A 15,253-nucleotide genomic window follows, 5' to 3' on the forward strand; every position below is an offset into this window, starting at 1 on the left:
TAGATACTTGCAACAGAATTTAATTTCTACTGACTAAAACTTTGTTTAAAACATTTTAAATGGCTTGTTCTTTCTGTAGCTACGATTTTTTTTAAACTGATATTATACATTTCCCGCCAGGATATCATGTCAAAGCAAGATGAGGGTAGCTCCTAAATAACTAGGAAGCAGGAGATCTTATACTTCACACCCAGATGAGGTCTCTTGAACTAACCTGGTAGCTTCTTTGTGTCATCAGCACTGGAATTGGCTGCAGTCTGTGCTGCAGTGTGTCCTTCTCTCTCTGGGCCAGTCACAGGTATGAACATGCTCGTTGGTAACACCTCTGATGCAGTCACCTGTAATACAAAACACAAGAGAGTCCCATATTAACTGTTACACTATATAGAGCAATATAGTAGGGCCTGCTAATTTCTTGTTGACATTTATTATGTGTACGAGTTTGCTATTTTATTTATTTCTTTTTCTTTAACAGGTCTTAATTAAATCTGTCATCTGCTTGGTAATGACATGCTGCAAGAACAAGCAATCAAAGCAGGAAAAAAGAGCAACCATACACTCAGCCTATTTATCCTCAGCTTTGGTGGATTTATTATGTGAAGTACATTTTTACATTTCATTACAGCCTCCTTTCAAAATAAAGCCTTGACAAGATGCTAAACATTCTATTAAGAGCAGCACTTTGTGACTGGTATATATCAGAATATGATCTGTAAATTGAATTATGAATGAAAAAATCTCAATACAGAAATGATCTTTATTTTCCTACACTGTAATATTATATTCCTTTCTATAGGACCTTGGCCTTTTCTCTTCTTCATAATAGTACAGCTTTTCTTTTTCGTGACAGCTTTGGGTTTTCCAGTATCCTGTGAAACAGCACAGTTCGAGTGTTAGTGACTGAGGCTGCACAGCAGGTGTGTGGGTTTCTGGATGTTGACAAGATGTTTCTCTCAACACTTGACCACTTGAAAAATGTGAAGCTCGTTTGGTTTATCTAGGAATAAATCTTTTAAGAAACACACGCGCGCGTACTAAAATAATCGTATTATTTTTACTGTATTTACCATCTTGGAATTTACACTTTGATCATTGCCGGTGTTTTGTCATGCGCCTGGAAAGTTCTGCTGCAGCCAATTAGTGAGATGGGTTGAAAGACCTATCTTGGCTAACTGAAAAAGCTTATTAGGGTGCCTAATTAAATCATTCTTCCTCGTAAAGAGTGCATCCCGTTCCTGTTGAAGGAAGCACTGCAGAAGCATGTCATCATAATGTACAGGCATGGTGCCGAAATTCACCCCCCAGACAAACTGGAGTGGGAAGAGGAAAGAGACCTCAGTAACATCTAAACATAGCATCTGACAGTCATGCTTAAATAATATAGCTCGTTAAACAAGTGGGGGCGAGCAGACACTCAGAATGTTGCTCATGTTATACCACTTTTGAGGACAGAAAGAGAGAAAGACTGAGGAGGAGACGAACCCAGAGAAAAAGACAAATAAGGACAGTGGGTATTATGTATTTTGTCGCTGTAACTAATTTCATTTTTCAATTTTTTTTTTAATTGGAAGATTTCAAGGAGCAATGAATATTGATTAGAAAAGTGAGAGAAGCACAGCCAGGTTTTCTTTGCACTCGAAAGGTTGAAGTCAATCATGTGTGAATGACAGCACAGCCACCCCCCACCCCCCCACAACTCAGCTATCCCCCGCCCCCACCTCTCCCCTCTTTCTACCCCCCCCCCCCACAGAAAGAAAGACAACAATTCATCAAGAGCTCTCATTAGTGGGCTCCTATTTAACAATAATCAGTGATTGAGATTCGAAGAGGCTGGGAGATGAGGCGCTGTCGGATTCACCTTCCTTCAATTAACTCCTGAAACAGAATAATCAGCTTCACTCCCCACTCTGCATTTCAATTCAAAGCATCTCTCCGTATCATCCTCCCCCCCCCCCCGCCCCTCCCATCTCTTCCTTCTCTCCCTCTCTGCCTCTCTTCCTCTGCAAATGAAAGCAAATACAGAGACTCCATCTTGCTATCTAAACCCCAACCATCTTCCTTCCCTCATTCCATCTTCCATGATCTGTTGCTACTTTTTCCTTAATAGCACTCGTTTGTATCATGAGCTCTTCTAGAATCCACATCAAGCACTTCCCCAGAAAAAAAAAAGCTATTCTTTTCCCACTCAGGGGCTGAGATTCGTCTTTCAGATTCAGCCAAAGCATGTTGTCTTATTTCCAGCACATATCTTACTATGTCATTTTTTTCTGAGAATGCCCTGCATCAAATATTTCTCTAAAGCTAAATCCTTGAAAATGGTAAAGCCCTTTTTGGTAATGGGCACTAATTAGATTTCATTTTGTCTTTCAACATATATACTGAATGATATTTCTTTTTCAGTTATTTCACACAGATTATTCAGAGATACAATTCAAACCAGTTTGTGATTCCATTGTTACGAAATATGCAGACAGGTGAAATACTGCACTAGCCATGCTGAGGCTATTTTTTAGGAGAAGAAAGGACATCCTGGGTTGTACTACGACATGGTTACACAGAGGAATCCTGCATTAAGGGCTAGGCTATGGGCTCGTGTTTGGGCTGCCCCCATTTCAACCACAAAAATGAGCAACACTCTCCGTCTCCCACTGTGTCAGAGCTGCCTTGAGTCCTACTAATTAACTGACAGCCAGGACACCTCACCAAACAAAGCAAGCCACGAAGACACAAGTCCAGGCTGCAAATCTGCAGCGAGCAGCTTCCAGCTTCTGAAGATGGAGCCCCTTTCCTGTCACAGCAGTTGGGTGAGGTTGAGGGTTAAGCGAAACAATAAATGCTCTTTACTCCATCACCATGCAATTAGTCTAATCAGGAAAAATATAGGAAAGAAAGCCAGCGCTTCTTTTTTTCAGACTAAAAGTGGTAAATTAATGCAACTAGCATGGAAAGTTACAAAAACAAAAACACCAGTGATTTACATTACAAAGTGGACTGTTTCTAGACAACTGCTTCATTAGGCAACGAGAGGCAAGCACCAAGAGTATCCCAAGGTCACTTTTAATTTAGACCGCCTAATTGGCAAACACAGTTCAAAATGGCTATCATCTAGCCAGACTCAGAATTAATGAAGCACAATTATTTTCATTACCCCTATCTCAGACAGACAGAAAATGAGACGTAGAGAGTGAAGGAGTGAGAGAGCAGGCGTGCAAGAGAGAGGTGGGGAGAGAGAGAGAGAGAGAGGGGAGAGAAAGCACATCTTTATGCACAGTCGGCAAGAAATAAAAGTCACCTATTTCAGAATTCATTAGGCTCGTCTGCTAGAGACACGCGAAAGGATAGAGTACCTTTCAATTTATTTCCACTTGTTATAAAAAAAGGAGCTGGTTTTAATGCGCATTATATTAGCTCTGCTCCTCTCTCCTGCCTTTTTGAAAAGCTCAGTGCATTACCTCTATAAAAGAAAAAAATATTGCTGCCTTACATACTAATGTGTTCACCATTTCTTTTCTGCTTGTGGTATAGCCACAGTAGGATGGCTATCGAAGCTGTCCTGAAAGGCGCTATATCAAATAAAGGTTATGATTAAACTCACTAATTGTACCCAGCATTATTTAGACTGGAGGGTTCTAGAAAGATGTATATGTGAATTAATTTATTATATGGCAAAACAGGCCTGGATTTATATATTTTTGTTCCCATTGAGAAGGCCTCCTTTTTAGAGAAACATGAGACGCAATCAAAGCACAGAAGAGGAGGAAAAATAGAAAGATGATGCAAGAATTGCAGAAAAATAAGAAACAATTTCATGAATAGCAAAGACAAAGGAAATAAACATATTTCTGCAAGTTATTTTTCTGAGAACAAGACTTCAGCAAATTCATTCCAGGATCACTGAATGCTCCAAACAAAATTCCTGCATTCTGTAAACTTGGAGCCCTCTCCTATTTATGCAAAAATCATTTTGTGCACACAAATTTGGCCACAAACACATAACTGGATCATAAACAGACCTGAAGAGTCTGAAGAGGGAAAATGTGAAATGCATGTGTACATCTAATGAATTGAAGACTTATTATGTTGTTCAGGGAGTATAAACCAGAATAAGCCAGACATACCCTGTAAAATGTGTTAGCCGGTTTGAGAAAAGTGCTTTTGTAATGGAAGTTACTTGCCCTTTCATTTAATGATATTCAATAATTTCATTTATACATCTAAAAACACTTCACATACAGGATAAAAGTCTGCCACCTACTGGTCCACCAAAATCACTGACAGCTGAGCCTCTCTCACTTTCTGAGAGCTAGGAGATCAGACTACCAGGCTGTAGCACTGATGTCAAAAGCACTTCAACACAAACTGTCAATACTCTGTACTTTCCTCACACAACCAGATCAAACAGAGGTTCAATGGTTAAGTTTAATGTTGAATATTTGAAAAATGAAGAAAGTTTCAGCTATTATTCCTCAACACTTCTATTTATTAAAAGGATGAATAGATTATTACAAAAAAGGAAAAAAACAACATTACAAAAATTATATTTACTTTGTTTTGATTTTGGGCTAGATATTAACACCGACTTTTTAGAGGATGAAACAGGTTCATTAAATTTAAATTATTAAATTAAAAAATTATTATTACATTTATTAAATTGTCATGTTCTGGGGTTTGCTTGACATCAGACTGCAATACTCCTGACAAAGCAGTTACACCCCCTGTGAGGTAAAACAAGAAATAATATCTGACTTACAATGAGTCGCCAAAAGGCCTGGAGATATTTCATCATTAACAGTTTTCTTTGTGTTTTGATTAAGTACAGTATGTTTGCCTTAAAGGTTATCAGTTAGGGAGAAGAGGAGAGATTCACTGTTCTCAAGCCAAGTGAGTAAAAGTGTGATTCATCTCCAGACCGCAGTGAACCTGTGCTGAGAGTCTGGCCAATATGTGATGCTCCCACTGCTGTTCATGCCTGCTTACTGACAATGACCGGGAGAGGGTTTCACTGACGTGAAACAGGAAGGATATTCCTCTTTTTGACACTAGTCTGGACTAAATCATACACATCCTCTGCAAATAAAGACAGACAAAAAGGAATGACTATGGAAATGGCTATAGTAGTTCGCACAAATGAACGACTATTAAAACAATCCACAATAAGGCAAAAAGGTTTATGTGCATTAAAGTATAAAGATAAATATGGGTTTGCAGAAAAAAAGTGTGCTAATGTATGCCAACACGTATGGATGTTTCTTTTAGATCAGTGTGTCTATGACTGCCAAATGCTTTACATATCTCAAGGGGGATGAAAGTTTGGAATAATCCTCTATAGTTACCCTTCCCACTGTTTGTTCATGCATTCACTTAAAGGCTTCACACACATCAAAAACTTCTCTTTAAATGTCAAATGACAATAAATGTCTTCTGTGATAATAATTTATGTAAAAGGCATTGCAAGGGCCATATTCAGGTAGTAATCTGACAAAATCACTCAATGACATTTCACTCTGCAAAAAAGAGATCAATGGTACTTTATCTTTAAAACCCAATCTATTTCAGAAGTTTTAGCTTAACATTTGTTTTTGGGTTAAGACTGCGTTGACAACTGAAAAATATATTGATGTATTGCATTGCACATACATAAATCTGGAAAGTCCTAACTTTGTAACTAATGTCCCCTAACTCGGGACATTTACTTTCTGGGTTTCTGAAAAACCACCAACATGTCAATATGAAAACGTACAGTATGATTAGATAATGACCTGTTTGTTAACTCAGGTTTTAGAAACCAGAAATTATTGGACTTTGCAGAGAACTAAAGCCACTCATGTCACACTATTAGTCTGTGCGAGTTTTTATTTCATTCTATCAACGTGACACGTTTCAAGGACATCCTTCAGAAATTCCCCACGTTCTGCCTTCAGTCTCACTGTCCTTCTGTATTAAACCCTTTCCTCACAGGATCTATAGCACATACCCTGAGCAAGGAGGGGTCTATCTAACAGCCTCACAAGTCTCATTATCCTTGTTGCACTTCATTAGTGAAACAATATTGCACCACCAGACAAACAAAATAAAGTGCTATTTATTTTATTATTTTTTCCAGATCAACCCAACATCTCTATGCATGATGATCCTGTAATTACTTATTTACACAATGACGTATAATATAAAAATCTTAGATTTTTCTGACTTTGATGTATCAAAACTCCATGTTTCAAACATTTTTTTTCAAAACTAATTTCACAGTTACACTGAGATCTAGGAAAAAAAGAAGTAAATTCAACTAAAAAACTAAAATTAATATTAGTACAGCTGATCAGTCTAAAAGTCTTTAATGATGGTTTAAAGGTTTTATCTGTCATTTCTGGTTTATCAAATATCTGATGCCACTTTCAGACACTTAGAAGGAAAGGCATCATGCAGAAAACACAAACTAAACTATAAAATTCATCACTGTTTGAGTTTGGGTTTTTTTGCTATAAACTGTCATGATGAATTATTTCAAAGACAAGGTTGGTCAGTTTTGATGCACAGTTTAAATCTCTAACTCGTGACTGCAAAATTAGGATAAAAATGAAGGGTGGCTATTCTTCAAAAATGTCACGTTACAGGCACAAAACAAATTAATCTTTTAATTTTAAACATAAACATTAAAAATTTTAAACAAATAAGTCCATATTTAGGAAAACGTGGCCTAGATGGTCTAATGAATACATTTAAAAACCAAAAGGAAGAGAGTGCTCTACAGGTTGTGTGAAAGAGCCCTTAATGCAGGAAAATAATTTAACACACTAAAACCAAAACTGGAAAAACCCATTAAATTTGCCAAGAGGGAGACTGTAAAGAATATAGCAACAGAGGCGAAAAACAATGAAAATCATTTTCTTGAGCACTACAACAGCAGAAGAGTAATTTGTGACATAAAAGGAGTTTAATAATAGAAGATGATTATGATATTGTAAAAACATGATATGAATTTCACACAGTTTTTAAAACAGAAGATGCCAAATACATACCCCATAGTACAGAAGGGGCCCCAGCAGCACTGGGTAATTTCGAATCAACTAATGCTGAGGTTCTGTACTATTCTAAGAATAGAAATGAAGGGTACTATTCACAGATCCCTAGAATTATTTCAGCTCTCACTCACAATGGTTGCAGTACCTACAGATCAGAGAACTGCAGAAACAGTATAACACTGAGTAGGTAGGCAGGTGGGCCCACTAGGTTTTGACCTCCTCCTGAACTTCTGTTTGAAATTCCATAAATAGAACAAGTCTATACCAGGAAACTATAAACCAATCGGTCTAACTTCTGTTGCTGGGAAAGCTATGGAAGCAACTGAGCTAAATAAGAAGCCTGAAGCCTGAAGAAGGCTCCACAGCCAAAACGTTGTGTTTTCTCTCTTCTCTTTTCAGCATTAAATAAACCTATTACTTGTTCCTTTGCAGACTACCCATGCTGACGCAGCTCCCCACCTGAACCAAGGTTATACAGACATGTTAGGGGAGCAACACCTCTATAGTGTAGAACAAAGGGGACTGAGAGGAGATTTGATCTAGTCTACAAAACCACATCTAGACATGGTATAGACTTGGTCAGGCACGGGGACTCTTTCACAGGCAGTAGCGAAACACATATAACAAGGTGAGGAGCAAAAAGAGGACTAATCCGGGAAGGTGAAAGGGAAACACGTCTTTACACAAACAGTTCTGGGCACCCGGAGCAGGCCTGCCAGCTCTGTGGCTCCGAGGGCCAAACTCGGGGCCCTTTTAGAAATCGGGAGATTAAATTTCAGATTCTACTCAACTACCAAACAAGCGAGACGAGCCGAGTGGCCTCCTGCCATTCCCAGCCTTTCTTCGTGAGTTCTGCAGGTGCGCGCTAAGAGTCCCTCGACGCGCGACTCCCCCAAAGAAGAGCTAGGCGAGCGGGGGGGCGAGACTCACCGTGGCGATGAGCTTTTCCACGCAGTCGGGCGCCACGCTGTGGAGGTGGGTGAGGTGGAACTGCAGGTGGATCTTGTTGTTGAGCATGTCCTGGCACAGTGGACAGCGGAACATGGGCTGGACAGAGTGCTGAGTCATCACGTGCATTCTAATGCGGTTCACGTCCGTGTTGCTGTACTTGCAGTAGGGGCACTGGTACATCTGTCGGACGCAAAAGAGCAAGAGTCAAAGGGGGGGGGTCCTGTCGGCACCCCCTGCCGCACCAGCCGGGCGGGGAACTCCCTCTGCGAGCAGACGGAAAAGGTGGGCCACCAGCACAAAGACCGAAGATTGCGGCTGAGAATCAGGCCTCCCTGGCAAGATACTTCAAAGAGTTGTTGTCTGTCAAACGTTCTATTGATTTTCCACCTTTTGCGCAATTAACAATGCAACCACAGCGAAAAAAATAATAAAGAAAAAAGGCTACACAGTGATGCAGAATGCATAGCAGACGTACTGTATTCAAATGTAGTAAAACGCTTAGCTTAGCACTTTTTTAATGAATGCCTTGCTGTTTAATATTCCATAAGGTACACAAAGTTTTTTTTTATTGTTGATAGCCTGATAGGTGGTCAGCGTAGCTAGTCTACTGCTCCAGTGTTACAAAATAAAGAGAAAACTATTATTTGTAAAAAAAAGGTTCATCCATTGTGTGTCTTATTTTGGACATGAGCTAAAACGAATCTCAACTGGAAATCAAAACTTTTAATAATCTAACTTCTTAAGAGGCAGGCTTATACATACAGCACATCACTGAATGGTGTTGATTTCTCTTATGTGCTTATTAAGATCAGTGTGAGACATGGACTTCGCTGTAGCGTCTTCCCTGGGTGGTCTCACCTGCTCAGCAGCGCCCTTGTCAGCTGTCCTTGGACGCTTAGAGGAAAGGGGAGCCTCTGTTACCCCAGACCTTGATGAAGGTCTTTTGGAGGGGAGTGAGGAATCTGTCTGATCCTTCTCCGCCTGGCTGGATACTGCTGCAGAAGGGACAAGGAGAGGGCAATTCAAAACCAGGCACACACATGGAAGTCAGCACATCAGTCGATCAATACATTCCCTGCAAGTTAAGACTTAAAAAAAATTGTTATAAGAAGAGATCATATTTACTGAGAGTCAGGTATAGAAACTTTTAATCAACATAGCCTCCTACCTTCTTCTATCTTTATCCCACAAATATAAAAGAAGTAAAAGAAAAGGCTTTCGAGTTCAACACTATTGCTTTGACTGGCTGCCTTTCTTGATGTCTGATCAACGAGATATCAGACACTTTAAGACAACTAATCAAGACATTAGCTTGCCAAGCTCAGTTTTCTTAAGTTTGACTCAGTTCTGTTTGACTGTTTGAAGTAATGGATGAGTTATACCAATGCTGCTGAAAGATTCATGTAGCAAATAGAACAAACACATACTTGAAGGTAAACACATCAGCATCTGTCGAAGAAGTGAGCTGTTTTCTTGTTCACTAACATGATTGAATGTTGCATTTGTTTTGCCTTTTCAATTTTCTTTTTTTTTCCAAATAAGTTCAGTTTCAGGTCAGGTTGTTTCATCTTCTCCTGTTCTTTTGGTTTTAATTTTTAGAGAAACAGCACCATCTACGCCAAGATTTGGTAGAACAGGTTTAGTTTAACTCCAACACACACAACACCCCTCCTTCAAAACAAACAGCACAGGATACAAACTGACCCTTACCAGGAATAAGCGTCTTTCAGATAATAGATGGAACAACAGATCAACAACAACAAAAACAATTTAGAATTATGAATATACTATTTTATATTACAGTCGAGTTATAATTTCCATCTAAACCCAATATACACCAGAGAACATTACAACTGTCGGTAAAGTCCGTGTACTGAGCTGACAAACACAGGATCTTCACAAGACTTGCACTCCTCAGCTATTTTTAACCTTTATTTTACTGAGGGGCATTTAAACAATTAGTACTCTTAATAAAAGGTATCCTAGCAACCTCTTGTCCCTGTGTACAGTATTTAATGTAAACTGCCCCTTCAGAAGCTGCAGAGGATATGTTAACTACAAACTGCATTGAAAGTGAATGGCCAAAGCTAAGGATCTAATCTAATGACTAGAAAAGAGGTACAACACAGAGCTAATTTAATTAATCTAGCACACAAATATAACATTCTCACAAAGCTGTAGGAAGCTTGTAATACTTGACTATGGTTTTTGCTTCAGTGTTAAAACAGTTCTGGCGCAAATTGGTTCTTCAGCTAAGAGGGGAAAGAAGGCCAAGCGACCTAGATGTTAGATCTGAAGCAAGTGGGGGAGAAACAGAAACGCAATTTGGCCTGGTAGTTAGAGCTTAGAAGTTGTGAAGCCAAATATCCTTGGTTTCAAATCCCACTGGAACCACTGACCTAGAGCTTGACCCCTCAGGGTAAATCTCTACACTCTTTTGTGCCTATACAGCAGTGAGTGCCAGTGCAACTCTTGACTTAATTGGAAATTTTTAACCAGCTAAGCTTACTCAACACATCTCAGTGGGCTACGTGGAGTGTGACAGGAGGGTTCAGCTCCCTGCTTCCCGAGCCACTTCAGCATCTTTCAACTCAGCCAGATCCAATCCCATTCCTTCACCAGGCATGGTGGCAAGGTGACACTAGAAACGATGGCCCATGGCTTGTAATCTGTCCACTCCGATACTCATTACTCACGTGACCAAGACGAGGTTTCGCCACTGTAATGCGCAATAACAACTAACAACTGCTGCGATCAGAAAGGGATGACTAACGAGGTTTTCATGAAAGTTTTGTTAATGAGCCCTGAAAGCTTTTCTTAATAATAACAAAACGAATTCACTCGATTATATAAACTGAATTTTTTTTCCAAATCCAGATACATAGCAGGCTAGAACATTTTACTTATACACCGCTCATTCCTGTACTGTTGGGTTCTGTTTCTACTGTGCTGCTTCACTGAGCAAGTGAAAGAAGGGTGATGCAATCTAAGTAGACAACAGGATACATCATGTAAATAGAAATGCTGTTTAATTGAGAGAGGTCTTGGACAAAGTGACATGGGCAATGGAGGATAGGGATGTCTTTCAGAGATTTGAGAGAAAGCTCTCAGGGTGCCTGAAATCCGTAACTGCCACCACTTCTCTCAAGCACTGCATTCACAATGCATTCGTCACATTAACACAAACATGCAGAGAAACACGGACAAACTCTCCACAAAAACGGAAGTCTAGCAAACTGTGTATTCACAACAAATGGTTTAACACTGCTGACTGATAATCCTACCCCCCAAAAATTCCAACCCAGGTTAATCCCAGTCAAGGAAAAATTGTTTGTCGACCTAAGACTGAAGGTAATAGAAAACTGTCTATCTAAACCCTGAGCGTCACAGCACTTTCTGTCATGCTGGCAAAATAGTTCACAAGGCTAACCCTTTTAATTCAGCCAGTGCTTCATTAGCAAAGCATTTCTGGTGCACCTCTCCTGCTGTTCAACAACACATTGCTCGCAACGCGATGCTGCAGTTTCGTCTGAGCACGTCATCCACTTCCCACTTTGAGTGAATGGAAAGTAGAGAAAAGGATCTGACAAAACAAAAGAAAACCACAAACGGCAACACGTCACAACAGAGGAGCAAAAATACCCGCTAAGCCTCTGTCGTAAAGTACCTAAATCCGCATGGAGCCAGAACTAGTGTGCCCGAGCAGCGCTCAAATGGAAAGAATTTAATGGGAAACTTAAGAAGGTGTCTTACTGGCCCTTAACGAGGTCATAAAGAGTTAAATTTGGCCTGATTTGTACAGTCCTGGAAGGGCAAATTGGGAATGGGGGCTGTGGAGGGGGGCGGGTTAAGCGGCGTTGACCCACACTCCTGCTCCAGACATTAAAATGTCAGCTCCAATCAGGGCACAGACAGCTGAGCTGATTACTCAGTGGGGGCCCTCACTTCGTTAGTGCTGCCTGCTGGATCTCCCAGAGACACCGGGCTGACGGAGCGATGGGTTATTAGGCCCAGTCAGACCCAATCCCATTAAACACATCCACCAATAAACAAAGGAAACGTTAAACAAAAGAACCTCCCACTCGGAACTGGGGTGAAGTGATAAAATTAACCTTTCCTCTCTTGCACTGTCCTCACTCCGCACTGGGCTGCCTGCTGCGATAGGAGCGCAGGGGTCTCCCGTTTCTTTTCTATCTTCCTCTTCACATTTTTGAAAGGTTATCCTTTCATTATACTGTATTATTCTCAGTGCAGCGGTGAATCTGCTGGCTGTCATAACCCCACTGCTGAAATCTCAATAGTGCATTTAATGTGCTGGTGATCCCTGCTTTTCATTTTCTGCAATGCGGTACATTTCCAGACCCTCAGTTCCCTAAACTGTGAGCCACTGCTGAATTTATATGAGATAAACTGAGACTGCTGGTTCTCAGACCTAAACAACAGTAATGAGTTTAGCTGTTCTCGTTTCTTACTAACAGAGAGAAGGGACACACTGGACATGTGCTTATGTGGACAACCTGTGAAAACCCGTTCGGAAGCAGCTGCAGTCTGAACGGTGTGCTGGGAAGACAAAAAGAGGTTTTGCTTTGCCATCAGCTATAAACAAAACCGTAATACTGTATATTGCATATTCTTATTTAAGAATGATATATATTTGCTCTATAAGCAAAATAAGCAGTAAAATAATTCATTCGTAACATTAGAAACAGATTTTATCTTTGGAAAACAATTGAACTTATCTAAATGAGCCCATAAAAACACACCACCCAAAAGCTACAGTTATGACATGATTTATGGGAAAAAAGAAACATGATACAGAAGAAAATACATGCTCCCAGATAAATATACAGTTTACTGAGAGGATAAAATGACTATCTGAACTACTTTTATCAATTCAGACTGAATGGCTTTCTAATTGATCTGCAATTAGCAGACAAGCCAAGCACCAGCATATTTATTTTGCCTGTTCATTTATTGAGAGGGATCTTGGATGGTGAAAAACACATTGAGCTCAATACTGGGCTCACTTACCAAACAGCTCCATCCATGAGCAGTGCCTTCAATTGACACAGCTGTTTAGGACACCATAAATTACCTCAGATGGATTCTTTTAAACCTAATACCATTCTAATACCATAGAGAAAATAACCAAGAATTGATATAGTATTCTGTTTTTGTACTTAGGGACTTTTAAACAAACAAAACTGGGAACAAGCTTAGAAAAGATACAAAAAGGTAAAAATAAAACAGTCTGTATGTGCAGTTTTCTGTTCTGAAGACACTGTCTAGATATATTATCCCTCTTCCACTGCTGGGGAGTGTGTAAGCAAGGCAAACTTTGCATGTTTTTGAGATTCAATTGCATTGACCATGTCAGAACAGTTCATGTTGGAAAATACTCTGGGAAAGTACTCCCTCTTTGTTGTTCAACATTTTACATGTCAGTTTCAGCATAAAGGGAAATACTGTTATTAAGAGCCCCATGAATTCACTTGGCTGAGGAAGCACAATTTAAACCTTCACTGCTGTTCTTGAATTCCTGGAAAATGTCACACTTGTGAATTGCCCTTGAAAGGTAATTCCATGTTTAATGTACTGCATAAAATGACACAATCAGGCTTTTTCATATTTCAAATTTCACCTCCTCCCTCCTTGTCCCATCCCTATGAAAGCCTAATTTCCCAACTATAACATACTGCATTTTCAAAGACATGTAATTAAGTCACATGCTCTGACCCTAGGTTTCTAGTCCACAAAACAATCCTACATAAAGAACACAATGTAAGAACTTAACAGGCACACACGTCATGACTCTTCCTGGTCAATTTGATGCATTACACAGTGATGAACACAAAATTCAAATATTCTGTTTTCCCTGTTCTTCCTCTTTTATTGCTGCAAATAAAAAAAATCAGAAACCAGAAACCTCATTTCCCACCTTAACCTTGTTGACACAAAAAGTTACCCTTCCAGATCGGAGCCATAGCTGATGCCCTCCTCATCTGCCTATATACAGTACACTCCTCACAGTGAGAATAAACCTAATCTGACAGGCTGAGAGAATCAACTTCCATCAAACAGCACAGGAGAAGAAAACAATCTTAAGAACCAATTAGGTAATTATTAATTCATGGCCCTTTTCCGTAAACTGGGTGCTTCTGTGCTGCCGAGTCCCGTAAGCGAACTGGACTTTGGCACCTTCTCTCACCTAGCTAGAGTGCATTACTCTTCCGGCAAGGACATCAGCACAGGGCCCTGGGTCTCTGGGGCAATCACAAACGCATTGTGCTTTCAAGGGGAAAAGGGATGGCAGCTTGAGAGGCTGACTGACACAGGCCAGTCCAAATTAACACAACAGGTCCTCTGCTATTGAAATCGCCTAGGATTGCAATCAGAGCCGCCATCATGTAGCTACCACCGTGTCCTTGGGAACTGATATTCTGAGAGAAGGAGCTGACTGGATGCTATAAAGTAGGTTTTCGGTTAGAGACGGAGAAAAAAAAGAAGGAACGATATCCCTGGATATTCTAGAAAAGAGGGCTATTTGTTCCCAGTAGACACAGACTGAAGGGACCAAGCTTGTGCTCCAGGGTTTCCAGGATTTCTGAACAGCTCATCAATTTCATTCCCTCACATGTTCCTCTTGTCCCTCAACTCCAGACGAAAGCTCAGAGTCCAAACTCCCGAGCCTGCATTGTGCAAGTTTGCCGCCAGACTGTCAGCTCTGACCAATATCATCACACCTCCTGTCCATTCTCTACACTAAAACTACGAGCTGTTATTGGACACTCAGTCTCTCAGCTCTCAAAACCAGCTCTCTCTGGCTCATTTCCAGATGCTGAAATTCTCCACTCCTTTGATGACTATATGCAAAATTTCATTCCAGACCCTCACCCCTAACAAAGCCAAATTACCTCTCTGCTATCCCTCTGCTCTCAGTTTTACAGAGCATGTTTTATTTCTGTCCCTCAGCAATTTAACCATTAATATCAAAGACAGGCTTTGCTCCCCTGTGCTACAAGTCATTCTCTTTTAATGTGAACACCAAGAATAACTGAATATTATCTTTTTTTTTAATCTACACCCTATGTTTAAGCCTTGAGCTATGCAGGGTTATATTGCATTCCACCTCATACTTCTCAGGTAATTACTTTGCATCAATTAATTTCAAATAAAGAAAATTACAGTGAAAGCCTCCTACCAAACCAACCCAATATTAGGGCTCATCATTTTGCTGTATCCTTGGTGTATAGCCCTTGATTTATTAAATGAAAAAGCACCGT

General features: G+C 40.1%; 1 protein-coding gene across 2 annotated transcripts in view; it reads right to left on the minus strand.

Annotated features, from left to right (window-relative positions):
- zfhx3b (zinc finger homeobox 3b) overlaps positions 1–15,253 on the minus strand; it is a 178,505-nt gene that overhangs the window by 13,495 nt on the left and 149,757 nt on the right. For both annotated transcript variants that reach the window (XM_088938737.1, XM_088938736.1), the window contains exons 6-8: positions 8,829–8,965; positions 7,950–8,150; positions 215–338 (exon numbers count right to left, since the gene is read on the minus strand). In XM_088938737.1, coding sequence (XP_088794863.1) covers positions 215–338; positions 7,950–8,150; positions 8,829–8,965 — 462 coding nt within the window. The remainder of the gene's footprint in view (positions 1–214; positions 339–7,949; positions 8,151–8,828; positions 8,966–15,253) is intronic.

The sequence above is a fragment of the Atractosteus spatula genome, chromosome 21 (genome assembly GCF_055471065.1).
Source record: "Atractosteus spatula isolate fAtrSpa1 chromosome 21, fAtrSpa1.hap1, whole genome shotgun sequence".
Lineage (NCBI taxonomy): Eukaryota > Metazoa > Chordata > Actinopteri > Semionotiformes > Lepisosteidae > Atractosteus > Atractosteus spatula.